This window comes from Ornithodoros turicata, chromosome 9, assembly GCF_037126465.1.
Source record: "Ornithodoros turicata isolate Travis chromosome 9, ASM3712646v1, whole genome shotgun sequence".
NCBI classification, from domain to species: domain Eukaryota; kingdom Metazoa; phylum Arthropoda; class Arachnida; order Ixodida; family Argasidae; genus Ornithodoros; species Ornithodoros turicata.
Genome location: NC_088209.1, coordinates 40,621,263 through 40,638,999, shown reverse-complemented (window position 1 = coordinate 40,638,999; position 17,737 = coordinate 40,621,263). Strand labels below are relative to the sequence as shown.

General features: G+C 45.5%; 1 protein-coding gene across 3 annotated transcripts in view; it reads left to right on the top strand.

Moving 5' to 3' along the window:
* LOC135368960 (putative aminopeptidase-2) overlaps positions 1–17,737 on the top strand; it is a 75,373-nt gene that overhangs the window by 55,632 nt on the left and 2,004 nt on the right. For all 3 annotated transcript variants that reach the window (XM_064602529.1, XM_064602531.1, XM_064602530.1), the window contains exons 33-56: positions 281–484; positions 1,245–1,318; positions 1,383–1,484; positions 2,723–2,893; positions 2,972–3,112; positions 3,176–3,257; positions 3,988–4,505; positions 4,576–4,717; positions 5,404–5,535; positions 5,612–5,732; positions 6,374–6,528; positions 7,736–7,849; positions 8,112–8,246; positions 8,503–8,568; positions 9,488–9,565; positions 9,673–9,827; positions 11,458–11,537; positions 12,543–12,670; positions 12,727–12,930; positions 13,260–13,333; positions 13,426–13,527; positions 14,408–14,578; positions 16,176–16,316; positions 17,229–17,310. In XM_064602529.1, coding sequence (XP_064458599.1) covers positions 281–484; positions 1,245–1,318; positions 1,383–1,484; positions 2,723–2,893; positions 2,972–3,112; positions 3,176–3,257; positions 3,988–4,505; positions 4,576–4,717; positions 5,404–5,535; positions 5,612–5,732; positions 6,374–6,528; positions 7,736–7,849; positions 8,112–8,246; positions 8,503–8,568; positions 9,488–9,565; positions 9,673–9,827; positions 11,458–11,537; positions 12,543–12,670; positions 12,727–12,930; positions 13,260–13,333; positions 13,426–13,527; positions 14,408–14,578; positions 16,176–16,316; positions 17,229–17,310 — 3,372 coding nt within the window. The remainder of the gene's footprint in view (positions 1–280; positions 485–1,244; positions 1,319–1,382; positions 1,485–2,722; positions 2,894–2,971; positions 3,113–3,175; positions 3,258–3,987; positions 4,506–4,575; positions 4,718–5,403; positions 5,536–5,611; positions 5,733–6,373; positions 6,529–7,735; positions 7,850–8,111; positions 8,247–8,502; positions 8,569–9,487; positions 9,566–9,672; positions 9,828–11,457; positions 11,538–12,542; positions 12,671–12,726; positions 12,931–13,259; positions 13,334–13,425; positions 13,528–14,407; positions 14,579–16,175; positions 16,317–17,228; positions 17,311–17,737) is intronic.

Genomic DNA, 17,737 nt, shown 5'->3' with positions numbered 1-17,737 from the left:
TGGGGAAAACGTTAAAAAATTCAGTATTGCAAAGGAAAAAAAATGAAGACACGGTTCAGAGGGGTGATATTGAACAAAGAACAAAAAAGAACACGGGGCACCTAAAAAAAACTTTAGTTGCAAGCTTTCGCACAGGGCCCGCTATCCATGTTAATGAAATATTCACCTGATGAAGTGGAGGCCCTGCGCGAGAGCTTGTCATTGAAGTTTTTACTTCTTTGTGTCCTCATTTTTGTTAATTGGTTACACGGTTCAGTCTTCTTTCGTTTCGCGCTTCCAGCAACTTTCACCTGCGGACAGGGCTGAGCTCATCTTCGAAACATTCCTGCTGGCGAGAGCCGGTGTCACGCCCTATCCAGCTGCCATGGAATTGACGGGGTACCTTCGGAAGGAACGCCACTTCATTCCACTCCTGGCCGCTTCGACGTCGTTACAACACATTGCTAGGTGTCTCAGAGAAGACAGCGAACAGCAGTTGTTTTTGGTGAGCAACTGAAGGCTACCAACTTCATCACATTTGCCTACGGTGTTGATGGTTAACGGCGTATTATTGCCGCCAGCCGGGATGGAAGCATGCAGAGCAGTCTAACTGTACAGTCGAGTATTTTTTTTTAATTCCCCGTGAACGTTGTGTTTCGATTTTCAGTTTGCAATAATATCTGTGTAATCAGGTAGCTGGCTAGCCACCTTACTACCGTGTATTTATTTTTATCTATTCGGCGTTGCATTCGGTTGTATTTGCGTCGCATTTGCATTAGTTTACTAGGTCCTTTTCTTTTACAGTTACGTTGAGGTATCAAATAAGAGACTTCACTAACTTACGACTTCATTGTCTGCTACCATATTTTTTTTTTACAGAATCCGTGATTTTCTTTTTGCTTCCCATATTTATCTATCTATTCCATTGCGCATTAATATGTTCATTTACTAGTGTTTGCTTGTGGCGTTCAGTGGTTTGTATGAAAATGTTAAAGTGAAAACCTAAAATTGTTCATCAATAAAAAACTACTGATATCGAATTGTACGTTGCAACAATGGCACGCATGTCACAAAGTTGTAGTGACCCTATGCACTATTTGCTCACTTTTTTACTCACTTATAGTTGCCTTTATGCAAAAAAAAGAAAAAGTGTGCCGAATCATTATTATCATCCCTGACTATCTACCCTGGAGCTTAACATGTGATTTAGTATACTTACACTGAGCCTCCAATTATATTCATTGTCGTACTCATTGTATTCACAGGTATACCTCCAATACATCTCCGAAGGTGCCTTTGAGGACTTCTTGTGGCTCGACAAAGGGGATCACTTGACCAAGTTAGTAGCGCAGTCGCTAATATAGTTTAACGTGAGCAGACAATGACTTGTGTTAACTTCAAAGGCGTGCCAGAGAAGTAGCCATAGAACTGTCCTGCTTCAGTGGAGATCGCATCTGCCGACAAAGAGCCGCCGATGCTTTAATGGCTTGGGTCAAGGGCGAACAGTGAGTACAGCTCAAAATGCTGATCTAATTCGGTATTGTGAAATGCATCGTTAGCAAATATAACATGTGGAGGAGTATCGGATACATCCGTATTAGACACGATTCGAACTTGTATTTACTCTTTACCTGACTTTGACGAGAAGTTCATTTCTACCTTAAACCGATGTCACCTCAAAAAGCCTGTTTCAGCAAACGTTGTAGATTACAAAACAATTATACATGCGCCGTACCGTTTCCATAGGCCTTCAACTACTGCGCTTTAAGAAACAGTCGTATACGGACCAGTCGATACGAAACTATGATATCATGTTATTCCTCGTTGACCACCCCAACAACACTGAATATCGTCTGGAAGTACGGATAATGTCCTAACGAACTCGTACATCCCATGAATATCCCTCAGATATCCGTGGGACGTACGAATTCGTTAGGACATTATTCGTACATCTATAGGATATTCGGTGTTGTTGGGGCACTGACCACGGTATCGAAAATCCCACGCGAAATAGTAGCGTAATTTGAGTGCTATTCGTTGGAATGCATGACAAGAGCAGGCGCCGGATGTTGAGTGTGTGCCGGAATTCCCTCTCTGAAAAAAGGCAAAAACGTCATTCTCTAGCTACACCACCAGTCGGAGCACGACCTCGAAAAAAAGAAAAAAAGATGCCGCGGCGGGGCACGCGTCTAGACGGCGCCTTTCCTGTGTGAGCGCCACCCTCTCACTCCTCCTGTTAGGGAGTGACGTCACGCTGATGTCGTTGTCGCCGGGGCCTCTCCAGCTGCGGGAGCGGAGCTGATCTTTAAATTTTATTTAATTTCTTCGTTTATGTAATATCTTGCACTTTTCGGATGACAAAATTTGCCAAGTAGATTGTCGGTCGATATCCGAACGTAATGCTACCTGTCCCATAGATGGGTTACTGGATGCGACTGCCCCTTTAAAACCGGTTTTCACATTTGAAGCAGAGCTCTGGTGGTGTGATCCCCCCCCCCCCCCCAACATTTGTAGGCACGCAGTTTACACGGCCTGTCACATTCGCACTGGAAGCGCCATCTGTTGAATGCCCGAGGAGTGATTCTTGGCGCGTTGCACAGGCGCACAAGCGCTGTCTCGATATTTCGCTCTTGCGTGTACTACACCGTGTTTGTTTGGAAAACGAGCAGAAAGAACACGTGTGCCATGATTTTTGGTATTGCTGGACAATGGCCGAAGTAAATGTTTCTATTTCGTATGTCAGAATTGCAGCCAATCTACGCGAGCTGGCCTATGTGTGGGGCATGGTTCACGTTTGCAACGAAGAAATTTGGGAGCACATGTGGCAGGCGTACTTGAAAGAACCGTCGGCCGGTGAACGCAACAAGTTGCTCAAGGGTCTCGCCAGCATCAGGAATGTCGCCATCATTGACAGGTGCGACACGATTTAAAGACTCTTTTCGATCATGTCGTCCGCGATCACCGATGAACCGCCGACTTCCCCCCGTTCCAGGTTGCTCAACGCGTCTTTGAACGAGTCTCTGATACGGAGACAGGACTTCTATGCCTTGATGTCCCACATAGCGGAGAATACAGACGGTTTACATTCAGTATGGGCTTTCCTCCGTAAACACTGGGACGTACTTGTTGAAAGGTAGTACGCGTTGTTTCCATGTATGTCCACGAATTCATGAGTCTCTCCTCTGCTTTTTGCAAGGTTCACCTTAGAAGACAGAAAATTTGGCAGAATCGTTTATTCCGTCTGCAAACATTTCACTACGCTTCAAAAGCTCCGAGAGGTCAGTACTGTTTTCGCTAATCAAATCGAAGTACTTTTGAACGTGGCTAACGTGGATAAATACGTGCGTGCGTATGTGTCGTCGGCATAGCAGATTTTTCCTTGCTCATTTTTGAGATTTAACACATCACATTTTATAATGTCACGGTTACAGCTCGGGGGCAACCACTGCGGTGATGTGTATGTCCACATCGCGTGCTTTTCAAAACTACATTGATTACACTTTACTTCACGACCCCCATCCCTATCCATGTCTTGTGATATAATTAATTGGAACGAATACAATTCATCACTAAAGGGGTATTATATGGGTACAAAAGTGGAGAATTTTCTTCTGGCGGAATGAATGATTCCGTTACCTTGACAACATTACAAAAGGAACGCACCCACACCAACTTCCCACGCAGCACAGCATCGCGGGCCAATATCGGCTGGATGTTGGCAATACTGTCCCAATTTTGACCCACTATTGGCCCAGTATCGCCGATATCCAGCCAATATTGGGTCAAGATACTATGACGTGCTGCGTGGGTTTCATGATAGGTTTCAGGTCATGTTTTGATGATTTCAAACACAAACACGCCTTCGTGTTTGTGTTTGTTTACGTGTCTTGCCCATCGCTCAGGCTTGCCTATCATGGAATTTGTCCACCAGCTAGCCTGCATTTACGCCATTCTGCGTGGGTTTGTACGTTAAAGCCCGTTTAATATGTGATACCTCCCCCCTGTTAGATGGAAGAATTCTTCGAGGCACATCCCGAAGCCGGCGCGGGTACCCGAGCTAGATCCCAAGCACTAGCAGCGGTCAGAGACAACATCCGATGGCTGGCCAACTTCCGCGAACCCGTCCTCAACTGGATTCGAGAGTACAAAGTTCAGCCTTGGGAGAACCTCCGACTCCCGTCGCACGTTGTCCCCGTACACTATGACTTGCGACTTCAGCCCTTCTTGGAAGACCAGTACTTCGAAGGCAAAGTAGACATCGAGATCCAGCTCTTCAAACCAGTCCGGAGTATTCATGTCCATATCAAGGACATGAATGTCACGTCGGCCTCCATAACAGAAGCCAACAGAGTGATACCCGTTCAGGAATCGTTCGAGTATGAGGACAACGAATTCTTTGTGATGAAGTTCGACTCGACGATCGATATTGGAAAGTATGTGTTGCACTACGAGTTCAGTGGAAACATGACCAAAGATCTGAAAGGGTTGTATCTGAGCACCTACACAGATGTACACAACCAGACGCGGTAAGTGGCTTGTTCGTTGCGAAATCGAGCGCAGTGAACTTGATCTTATCATGTGGCCTGTCATCTTTAGATATCTGGCGACAACGCAATTCGAGCCGACGGACGCAAGGAGCGCGTTCCCTTGCTTTGATGAACCAAGGTTCAAGGCTACGTTCAGCATCAGTTTAATACACGAACCGAAGTACATCGCCATCTCAAACATGCCCATAAAGGTGAGTCAAGAAGGAACGCATCAGAGTACCTCAGGCAGTGGCAGCAAGTTGCGAAGTACCCACAGGGGCAGGCCGCTTGCAATACAATTGCCTCTGGTACACTGGTACTGCGTATTGGTGACCCTGAAGAAGAGCACTTATGCTATATTTACTGTTGCAATAGCCACAGATATTGACATTGATTAGAAATTAGTAGAAGTCCTCATAGCGTACTAACATAATGCGCACCGTAAGAGAGAAATGTGTCTTCCTATTGCTATTAATCGTATATCAGTGACGTCACATTCCACTCGCGTGACACCATATATCGTTGAACAGTGCTGCTAGTAGAGTACGTAGCGTACACATAGTGCAACAAAGCATCGATATGACGGTGCCTGCTGTGCTGCAAAGAAACCGTATAATACAACTGTCACACGGGCAGTCCTCAACGACCATTGAGATCAATGACCATTGAAAATGCAGGTAGCACCACCTAGCGTGTAATGTGTCAACCCACCAGAAAACGTTGGATCCAATGCTCGTTGAGAAGTTGACGCGTTACACGCTTGGTAGCGCTACGCGCATTTTCAGTGGTCGTTGGTGTCAATGGTCATTGAAGACTACCCGTGTGACACGGTTATAAGACCATACCGTATACCGTTCTGCAGAACTGTGTACAATCTGTGTCTTCGTTACTTTTTCAGGAGAATTCGACTACCGCAACTGGATTCCGTGTGACAAAGTTTGAAAGGACGGTAGCCATGACGACGTACTTGGTGGCTGTGGTCGTCTGTGACTTCGCGCACATCAAAGGCACGAGCACAAACGGAGTCCAAGTGAGAAATGTCCTACGCAACCTTCGTTTTTTAAACACGCGTTCGATCTTTGACTAACTTTATGATCTTGCATCAGGTACGTGTCTTCGCTAGGGAAGACGAAATTGCTAAAGCTGAATACGCCATGGCATCTGCCTTGAAGATATTGTCCTACTTTGAAGAGTATTTTAAGATAAAATACCCACTTCCGAAGCTCGGTAAGTGTTGCCGCCATTTTCTGTCGCGAGTAGTGCACACGTTACTGAAATTGCTGCTCCTAGTGTAAAAAATAACATTCACTTACGTACCCAAATGCAGATTTATTTTTGTTAATAGAAGACATACTAAGTTAGAGGGTACATACAAAGTGAAGGAGATGGCATCCTACGCGGCTCCTTACGGTGGGTTTACGATGGGCACAATGGAGTCGGGAATACTCTACATGCCAATTTCTTCCACATTTTTGTTCACAGACCGCAATACGAGGTACGGTACCTTACATGCCTAAAACTTAATCTGCATTTCTTGTTCAGAAGTGGAATAATAATGCAGAGGGAACCCTGCGTGCAGGCATAATGCAAACTTTTTGTTCATAGAAGGCAGGACGCAAGTAGAGTGTATTCTAAATGACAACTTAATCTACGTTTCTTGTTAAGGAACTAATTGCTTAACTTTTTTTTTTGCTAGAAGTCGCAAGGGAGCAGATAATATGCTACAACCCATAGTAGCAAACAGCAACCGTTCAGCGCGCGCACTGAAGTCTTAAACACATTCAACTCTACAGTTGCTATATTCTGCGCGTACCAAAAAATAGACAATTTAAAACAGGAAAAAAAAATGTGACATTTCATTCTCTCAGACATGATCGCCATTCCCGACTTCTCGTCGGGAGCCATGGAAAACTGGGGTCTCATAACCTACCGAGAAACGAGACTTCTCTACGACCCCAAGACGTCTTCCTCGACAGACAAACAGGGCGTTTGTCGTGTCATTGCTCACGAAATCGCTCACATGGTAAGTTGACGCGATACCTTCTATGACTACAAGCCGAAGCGCATGGAGCGTTTTCCGGACGGCTTCACGACACGCGCGCGCTCGACGTGCGTGTGACCGCGGTAAAACCAGTTTGCCAACGCGCACGGAGAGTGTACGCCGGAGTCTGCCGACAACAGATAGTCGCGCGCGTGTGGGTGCGTTTTCCGAGGAGCGGATGGAGCGACGGCCGCCGTGCAGCAGACAAAGTTGCGTATGAGAAGCTTGCACAAATTGTCGGAATAGTATCCCTTACTAAATAAACCTCTACCCGAGAAACGTCATCATGACGTCGGTAGACAGACTGAAAGCGAAACAAATCGGAAGGCGAGGGCTGGGTTCCACGAATGGGCACTTGTTCGCTGCCTCCTATAGACCCCTTGCTCTGAGCCAGGTGGCGCGAGTGATCAGCAACGTCAGCGCCCCAAATTATGCAACACGCGATAGTTTAGCAGACGACGGGGTACTTTCAAATGCACGGTCTCGAGTTGTTCGCACTTTTCAATAAGCGCCGCTTTTTCTGTGGATTTTCTACAGGTTCTGTAGCGTTCCTTGGCCCCATACCGCTTGAAACAGCATGCAAAACCCGCTGATGAAACTACCTACTGTTGGGATCCGTGGCCCTTTGGGCCCGAAATGGCGCTGTGCAAACTTCGCTGCAACAGCCCCATTGAAAGAAAAGTAGGACCGAGGGTCGCGTCCCTTTAAGGGATCATCGTTATCCCCTCACGACCGTGGTTCTCGGGCGCGACCTTGTTCGCTCCATAGCTTCGAGCGTAGTTCAACTCTACCAAATTGGTGGCGCTGTTGAACACTATGACGACATTTGTTTACAAACAGGGAAAAAGGTCTATTGCCAACAAGATTTCAACGACATCTGGAACGAATAAACGCAAACCACCATAGCAAACAGCAGCATCCAATAGGTTCCAAGGAACGCTTGTGGTCGACGAATATGACAAGGCGTGGAACAAGAGATTTCATCTTTTTCATCTTTCATCTTTCATCATGACAAGGCGTCACTCGCTCTGCTCGAGTCCACGCGTATCGAGCGGCCGATTCTCGGGCGTTTTTTCGCCGCGCGTGCAAGGTCACGGCGAAAGTTGTTGACTATGGTTCGAGAATAGCAGGAAATACAATTTGCTGTATCTATGGTCATTTTCTCTATACTCTTTTGTTCTACTTTCAGTGGTTCGGAAACCTGGTAACAATGAGATGGTGGGACGACCTGTGGTTAAACGAAGGATTCGCAAGCTACATACAGTACAAGGGAATGGACCACGCTGAACCTGACTGGGAATCGGTGAGTTTCAAATTCGGAATTCCACGCACTTGATGATACGCCTCAAGTTTTAGTGGTATCGAGCCTGTTACCACTGCATCCCTGTGCTACATATGTCTGGCATAATTTTTATTGCTTTGTGGCCAGACCTCCACATTACCTAACTTCTCCCAACGTTTTTTACTGCATTGTGCCTGGTAGTCCCCAGCCACTACTCAGCGTACAAATTGGCTTGGCTTGGCTTGGCTTGATCTCAATCCCATGATGTGGGTTTCCCTTCCAGATGACGCAATACGTCTCCACAGCCTTGCTTATGGTGTTCGAATCAGACTCTGCCGTCACATCTCACTCCATCGTGCAACCGGTGGAGAATCCCAACGAAATTTCCTCCTTATTTGACACCATTTCGTACAACAAGGTACATCACTATTTTTCGTGATATGCTTTCCATGTGCTTAAAGTGGCACTACAGTGTAAAAACTAAGCTTTCCTTGTACCCTGTCCTTTTTGTCAGATATTAAGAGAGCCCTTTTGGAGTCGTGCTCGATTATTAACGTACAATGAGGGAATTCTGGGAAGGGCACGCCAGAAAAATCCTAAGTTGGCGCTCCTCTGAGAACGCGCTCTGCATTAACACGTAATGAAAAACGCATCAACTTATATGATACACACAGGGTGCTGCTGTGCTCAGGATGTTGGAGAGCTTCTTGTCGCCTGAAGAATTCCGAGAGGGCATCGCAGTAAGTTATTCGTTATAAGTAACGTAATAAGTAATTCGTAATAAGTAAGTTATAAGTTCACGTTGAAAGCATGCCTATAATTTCCTTACTGTGTCTAGCATGATTTCTGGCATCGTGAGGAAGAAGCACATTATCTATAGCGTTGGTCTCTGTGGCCTGGCATCGTATAGAACTGGCATCCGTCTCGGTCGATCCCCAAACTACGTATACCCCAAGCGGCACAATATCTTGGCCCAATATTGAACCAAGATTGGGCCAGTATTGCCAATATTGGTCCAATATTGGGCCAAGATGTTGTGCTGCTTTGCGGTGTTTTACTCCCCTTTTATCACCGACAGTAATGCCGAAAATCCGACGCCAATTAGTGGAGTAGCTTCTGTACAATTTGGTGTAATGCACGGCAAGAGCAGACGCCGGATGTTGAAAGTGCGACGGAATTCCCTCTCTGGAAATTGGAGGAAACGTCACTCGAACAAGTCCAATCAGGAAGCGTCTTTTAGCGGACTCCGGGAGGGTGGGCGAGCGTGTCCAAGTTGCGCAGATTTGTGATCGGCTTGTGAATTTCGTTTCTGGGTTAGCGCAGGACGGGTTCGTACTGCCAGGAAGGTAACACCGTGTTCCGCGCGACGAAGTCGTGTACAGAACACGCGCTCATAAGCGAAAATCGGCGTTGCGCATTCCCATTGGTGCGCAAGGCCTATACCACCGTTACGTCACTATTGCTGGGGCCCCCGTAAGTGCAGTGGCAGCGCGAATATTTAAATCTCGTTTATTTAGTAGATATATAAGGCGTTTCCTAACAGAAATTTGGCCAAGTAGACTGAGAAGCGGTTGTCAAACATGGTACACAAGCGTTGATTTCCCGGCAAGATCTTCGATGCATTATATATTTATTTTGATAACACGCGGTACCTTTCAGAAATACTTGAGGAAGTACCAGTACAAAAATACGCTCACAGTCGACCTCTGGGAGGAACTGGAGAGCGTGTCTTCTGCGGTACGTGCTTGATCGAGATATCCTGAAGTTGATTCGTTACGAGAGTACTAGTCTTCGTTTTGTGTTTCTGCTTACTGCAACTGTGACCTTTTGGAACACACTTTCAGAAGGTGACAATTAGTTCCACCATGGATACGTGGACCAGGCAAATGGGGTATCCTGTCTTGAGCATCGAGAGAGATTGTTCCAATTTTACGATAGAACAGTCGTGGTTCCTGATGGATCGTGACACTGCTGTGAACAGGACTGCGTCCCGCTTCAAGTAAGGAACATCGTGTATAAGGTGCAGCTCTTAAATGTACCTTAAAGCAGGAGACAGACTGGTTATGTTGACGACATAGTTCACTAGCTTGTTGCTAGGGCCTGACTTTTTAGGGTTAAACCCGTATCCGCCCGATATTTACCCACCGAACGAAATCTGTAAAATTCGGGTTTAACCCGAATCTACCCGAAAACATCCGGGTCGCGTGGCACACTCATAAGCGTGCATTAAAATAAAGTTTGATAACATTGCTAAACATTAGTTCCACGTTAAGACAAATTTTTATTAAACAAAAAAAAAAAAAAATCACCCGAATACACCCGAATTCCTGATGACAGAATATGCCGTAACGGGATTTAACCCGAATACACACGAATTTTCAAATGAAAAATATCACCCGATATTTACCCCTCGAATTTGGCCAAAAATAAAACCCGAAAAAGTCAGGCCCTACTTGTTGCTTGTAATCCCAACCCAACAAGTACATACATGTTACCGGCCTCGGTAGCTTAGTCGGTAGCGTGTTCGCCTTCTGATCCCGAGATCGCGGGTTCGAACCCGGCTTAGGCACGCCGTCTTCCGCGAGGGACGTTAAATACGTGGTGCCGTGTGGTGAGCTTTCATCGCACGTTCAAGAACCCTCAGGTGGGCAAAAGCAATCCGCAGACCGACCGCTGTGGCGTCGCTCATGATCTCAGTTGTCTCGCGACGTAAACACCCAATTATAATAACATACATGTTATACATAAGTTAATTATGTGTGTCGGAATGCTAAATATTTCCAATTTGCAAATAAATTGGGGCAAAGCGGCTCGGGGCAACGACTGGTGAGAAAAAAGTCTCCCGTTTGTCGAGCAACAATGATCTGTATTTCCGACTTGCTTGCTGCTCATGATAACTACGTAGCCAACTTCTTGTATTTTATGCACAGTGTTATGCGCATACAATGGAGTTTTGCCGCCATACTTGGCGTGCAGTGCGTGACTTCGACACAGCGTTGCCAGAAATTTTCAGTCTTAACTTGCTAAAAAAAAAAGCCTATGATCACAGTTCTGACAAATATTTACTGAAGAGTACTGAAGCACTGAAGACTATCGAACGCATATATTTTCTGAAGCCGCAGCTCTATTGCTTTACAGTGCCTTTAACGTGCTTCATCCAGAGCCATTGGAACGTTAGGCGAAAAAGAAGAACGGAGGCATTGTTACGTGTTACGTGGTTTTGGCAGCATGTCCATAAATTTAAGGAAAACGAAGAATGACCCCCAGTTGCAGAATGAAAGACACAAGACACGGCGCAACACGAACCTCTCAACCAGACTTTACGAGGACTCCAAAGCAGACTCTCAGAGGAGGCGAAAACACAGAATGAACAATGTTGTCTACTCTCGTTGCTCACCTCGAAGTCAAATATCTGTTTGAGGATATTGAGGACATGCCGATATCGATCGATATGTGGAGCTCGTTAATTTATCAACATCAGACTTCGGCTACGTTATCACCGAACTTGAGCAATCGACTATGTACGAGCGACCCTTCGAGAGTTACTACTTCGCTAGCAGCTGAAAATGCACCACCCTGAATTTCACGACGTACTCTGGAAGTAACCTTGTGACGCTCTATCTTTACAGGTATATTTGGCACATACCGCTATCCTATCGCACGAGTGCGGGGCACACTGGTTTCATATGGCTGAAGAAAAGGAAACATAGTAAGAACCCTTACCCGTTAAAAGGAGGAGATGTGGATGTCAAGTCTTTCATGTCACTTGAGGAGGATGCACCCTTTTCCGGGAGCGTGTTGTGGCTTTAGAAAGAAAAGTAATATTGCGGGCTGCTTCGAACACAAAACGGGCTGTTCATCTCATTTCGCATTAAATATCAGTGTCAAGGTCTCGGTGCACGCTACGTACTCCTTTTTTTTTTTTTTTAAATGAACTCGCCGTCCGTCACAAGTTTCGGTGTCGCGAAAAGCTAAGCTGGGTCATTACCCACTCGGTGTTCCTCTCCTAGGAATGACAATCGTGTCTTTTCGGTTCACTTGGAGAGCAGTTTCGGGTCCGAATCGTAAGCAACAATGTTGCCAGATGGGAGGCAGATAACTCTCACCTTTACGTTACGTCTCTCAAAATTAAAAAAGTAATGTCATATATCTTCCCCGTCATTTAAAAGAATGCTACTTTGCGAGAACGCAATATGGGATTTCAATAGTATAAATTCGCCACTATTCTAAAGGTACGAGTCTGAAGTGATTTTGATGTGATTTCTGAAGTGTTTTCTGACTTTGAAGACAGTTGAAGGAAGAGTTGGAACACATAGGTACCTCGTTTGAGCACGATATTACACGACAAACAATTCACCAAAATTGCCTATCTTAACGCGTGCGTAAATGTAGCGTGTGTCACCAAGCTGACGCAGAAGCAAACATCGAAAGTATTTGTGCCGGCAGTTAAAACGTAGCTACGAATTTTGTCTTCTGGTAACTGCGAAGCGGTTATACAGCTTAGCAGCCTAGCTCCATGTTTAACTAAAGGTCATATAGTGGAGTCAGACGCTACTGGTGTATGCAGAGGCTAAAGTAAAAATGAGCTGTCCATCAACATCGCAGCGGGCCACCACTGCACATATTTGGTATAACATGCAATTCGGGTCTTAACCGAAAACGCCACATATAACACTATGCATATCACGTGACCGTCTCTGCCACACGTACGCAGCGTTGAACATCGATGTGCCGGACGACGGCTGGATCAAGTTCAACAACAACATGACTGGTGTTTACTTCATCAATTACGACGACGAGAGTTTCAAAGTGATTCTCAACGCTCTCAAGCAAGAAATCGATGTAAGAGATAGTCTTTGTTACTACGTTCTTGTTACTTATGACCTGTTGCTTTGCAGGCCTTCACACCGAGTGATCGCGCTGAGTTGATCATCGAGGCATTTTTCCTCGCCCGGGCAGGATACGTCAAGTACAAGACTGCCATCGAATTGGGTCTGTACATTGTAAACGAAAGACACCTGGTACCTTGGGCAGCCTTCGAGGATGTCATATCATTCATGTACAATCGCCTCAGGGGTACAGCCACTGGGGAACTTTTAAAGGCAAGTCTTACCAGTGTCGACTAACGTCGAAAAATTGAAAAAAAAGAAGAAAAAAAAGAAAACTGTCAAGAAGCCTACGATGAGGGAATCACAAACGTAATATGAAATATGAGAATGGTTAGCAGCTACTATAACCGTTTTCATATTACGTTTGTGATTCCCAGTGTCTAACGCGTAGATTGCTGCTAGATAAGCTCATGCAAACGATGTAGTAGGAGCCTAATTTCAAGGGAATGTGGTGCTTTTATGCATGTGGTACTTTTACGCATGCGGCTTCATGACGTCATGCAGGCATTCTGCTTGAGTATTGAAAACTTACTTACTTTTAGGGATACGTGCTTGCGTTGTTGAAGGACGTCTTTGGCGACCTTTCGTTCGGAGACACTGGGACTCACATGGAGAGGCACGTTTCTTATGTACTTTCTTTCTCCTGAGATATTCTCTCCCCTATTGAACACCTATTTACTCGTGTCATCGTTACTGCATTGCTTGCAGACGACTGCGGACAACTCTGTTCCACTTAGCGTGCAGATTTGGACACGACCACTGCCTGACGTCTGCCACGAATGCCTTATTGCAATGGTTGGGTGGAAAGCCGTGAGTACCTCCATATCCACAGGTAGTGTGACGGAACAGTGACAAAGGAACGCTCGAGAAGGCCTTAGCCCCCTCCCCGGCATTTTTAACGCCAAAGGCGTACTTTGTGTAGAAGAGAAAGGAACCTATGCGATGTTGCAGATATCTTGCAATGCAGTACAGAATGTCTGCCTTACAAAGCAGAAGGAATGTTGCTAACCTGTTGAGTTTTCTTTTTCTATCTTCTCATCATACTCTCTGTAGGGCTCTTTTTGTTTTATTGCCACGCAGTTTAACATGTTTGTACCTTACGTGAAATTGATTGTAATCTCCTAACCTGTTGAACAGACAAGTCGACGTCATAGGGCGGTGTCCTAAGGGCACATGTCACTTGACAAAAAATAACGAAAGAAAAAGGGAAAGGAAGACAGAAAAAGAAAATATTGCTCGGAGCGCATGAAAAAGATAACTTGCATAGTCCTCAAGGTTTAAACCTGCTACATTGCAGAACCGTCTTCTATTAGACATATTGTGCAAAATCTTAATTTGAAAGTTCTAGATGTCCTCCTTCAAGCGGAGAAAGGAAACACCACGAACAATAAAATTGACTGCATCTTTGACATTCTTTCCTCCAGTGGTTGCTTTGCCATTGTAACTTCTTTCTTCTTCCCTTCCCTCTCTTCTTCTACTACTTCCCTCTCCACAACTGCTATCGACAGACCAACACGGCCTTATAAACTCATTGCGTAGAGAACAAAAAAGCAAAAAGGAAGACTTCACGGCTGCAAACAGAGCATGTTGAGGAAGAAAAAAGAATGTGACACTTAGACTAATCACTCTTATTTCGTCGACAATTTAGGGTTTATTTTTCCGTATTATTTTTTTCTCGATCTCCTTGTAGGGTGGAGCCGAACTTCAAAAACATCGTGTACGGCTACGGCATGCGGCAAATAGGAAACGAAACAATTTGGCAGCGACTCTTCGACAGCTACATGGCCGAACCGATACAGGCGGAAAGGATCAAAATGATGACAGCGCTTGGCCAAGTCCAGGATGAAGCACTCATCCAGAGGTAAAGCACCAAGATGTTAACCTGTTCAAGGCGTCCAAGTTGAGAAATATAAAAGGAACAAAAAATTTCGCTGGATTCTTTGGCGTATTGCCAAACGAGTACGAAATGCGATAGCATTGCAGTAGATGAAGGACAGTGCCTGCACCGTGACCGTACATGACTTGCATTCGGCGCAACAGCAAATCTGACCATGGGTTGCCATGGGCCTTATGCAGAAACGCGGGTGTAGCCTGCATACGCGTAAACATTTGGCACGTTTCTTCGCACGCCGAATCCGCGAGCCACTTGCGTTCCTTATTTTCGCGCATCACGTTCGCATCTCCCGCAGCAATGGCGGCATATCTGCGTGCTCTATGCGTGCGCGAATGCTCCACAACACACCGCTTAAGCATGGTTCACACTAGTGCGCTCTGCTGCGTGCGCATGCGTGTGGGCGCTGGTTACCGTGGCAACAGTTACGTGCGCGACCTCCCGCAGCAGAACGCAAGGAGTTCGCCTGAGCTCAACTTTTTCCGACGCACGCAGCAGCCCGCAAGCGGAGAACGAATCGCGAGGCTGCCTTCCGAGCATGCGCAGTAGGTTTCTTTCTGCGAGACTGTTTTCAACATGGCCGGCCACCGGAGAGGAAATCCCGCTCGGCGCTCATTGGCTTACGGTTTGGTGACGCACGCATTCGGACGCAGGTATGTGAACAGCGGAACGGATTGCTTACAACGCACGCGTACGCACGCAGCAGAACGCACTAGTGTGAACACTGTAGCTCTGCGTAATCCGTGTTGCCGAAGGACACGGACGATATCACGCGAGACGCGTTGTGCGGACCGTGAGCGAGAGCGTCCTCCGCGCGTGGCGCGATGTAGGAGAGAAGAAGGGGGTTACGTCGCCAGAGTAACATGACCGAATTATCGGAGGAATCGCTTCCTTGAGAGTGAAGACAGCAAGGACAGTAGAGTAGCGGAGGGGGGGGGGGGGACAACAACACACGATGACGCAGACCCAACTGGCTTGTTTTATACTCCTTTTTTTTTCTGCACGAATATCCGCATACAAGGACAGCTCTCAGCTGCACGAGCTGTGAGTAAAATGTGCATCAACAGCTAAATTAGCATTGGTCTTTATGCGTACTCCGAAACTGTTTATATCTTTATCGTGACAGTATATGTGTTTGTATGCCGTATTTTCAGCTGAGAATTATCCTAATTTTATTACGTCAGTTATACATATATCGTTTTATGTACTATTTTGCAGCGGTGCTTTTTGCTAATTTTATTGTATCAGTTGTACTATGTGTGCGCCAACACCATGGCCCCCGTGGCTTTTCTTCGGCTAGAATAAACGTATTATTAATATTTAAAAAAAATATTTGCACTTTAGAGGACAAAGCAGATCTCCTCGGAGTTATCTACTGAATTTCTTTTATTGATTATCTCGTCGAAATGTCGTTTTGACATCACATATTTGTTGCTGAACTCTCAATTGCGAATTTCCCACTTGCGTGTACGCATTTGTACGCATTCATCCTGAGGATGATGTTATTCCCACTTTCGTGGATTCTGTTGCCCGCTTTGCCGTCTCAGGATGTCTTTCCCTCTTACAGGTACCTAAACTTTTCATTCGATGAAAGCAAAGTGCGTGGACAAGATATCACCATGGTGTTCTCGACGGTGGCGAACAATCCGATGGGACTGGAGATTGCCTGGACGTTTCTCCGAAAGAATTGGAAGGACATTGTTGATAAGTGAGTAGGGCAATACTGCTATAAATAGTTACATCATGCACTCTTAAAAATGAACTTCACCTCATAGCACGCTCCTAGCCAACCATTATCTCGAATGATATCGTTATCTGCCCTGATTTGTTGAAAACAGGGGCCGTACGCCATTTCTGTGACGCTTATGCTGTTCATAATTGTCACAGAAAAGGCGTACACCCCGTGTTTTCAACAAATCAGGGCAGATAACGATATCATTCGAGATAATGGTTGGCTAGGAGTGTGCTATGCGGTGAAGTTCATGTTTAAGAGTGTGCCTTGTTACAGAATTACATTCTGAAAGGAAAAAAAATTGAAACGGCGATAAGGACAATGCTCTGCGAATCATGGTCATTGTTGATGTCGATTGCGCTAATGCACGTATTAGGCCTAGCGGTCACCCAACCATCTCTATATTATTTTACTTTCTCGTGCCACAGTACACCTTCCTTCTCTTCTTCTGTCCTTCCCCTACATTCTGATTATTTATGGTCAAGCGTGAGTATGCGAAACTAAGAACTCTTGTAATATCCAAGTAGCAAACGGGGTTACCTCAGAAGCCTTTTCTATTTTTTTTTTCACCTTTGGGGGGAGGGTGGGTCTGTTCATGAGAGTAGCCGAATTAGTCGTGTGACGAATTCAACCTCTCCCTAGTATTTTTCTTCATCAACATCAACATCAACCTGAGAAGCCTCTAGCTATTCCTTTGCTTCTAGCCTTGGTCCTTATTTTCTTCTACAACCTACTTGATATACGAAAGTATAGTATAGGATATGACGCAAGCGAAATGTGATTTTGAGACAGGCAACATATCCTTGAGGGAAGCGTGGACGGGGTGACGTCATCTCTGACCCCTTCCGTCCTCGCCTATCTGTAAGTTGATAGCTCCTTGTGTTACAGATTCACGGCCAACTCTAGGATACCAGGCAAACTGATTAAGATTGTTTGCCGGAATTTCAACAGTGCACAGAAAAAACAAGAGGTAAGTAATTGGCACAAGCTTGGTTCTATGTGACACGGGTACCTATAGTTCGTAACACCGACTCTCACAAACTTAAACGAGGCACAAAACTCTTTGTGAGAACAGGGGACAACCGCTGATTGAGCTCTTTGTTTGTGTTTCGCCGATTAACCATGCAAATGTGTATTAAATGCCCCAAGTCGGTTCTGTGCATCTTTAAGAACTTTCACTGAGTAGGAATCGTCAGATTGTTTACTTACAGTTCACTGATTCAATTCTTGCTTTTGTTTGCTTTGCTTTGCTTTGCTTTACCTTACCTTACCTTGCTTCATTTTGCTTTACCTTTGCTTTGCTTTGCTTTACCTTACCTTGCTTTACTTTACTTTGCTTTAATTTACTTTAATTGCATATATGACGTGCAGCAAGGTCAACTCTGCTTCAAGCACTC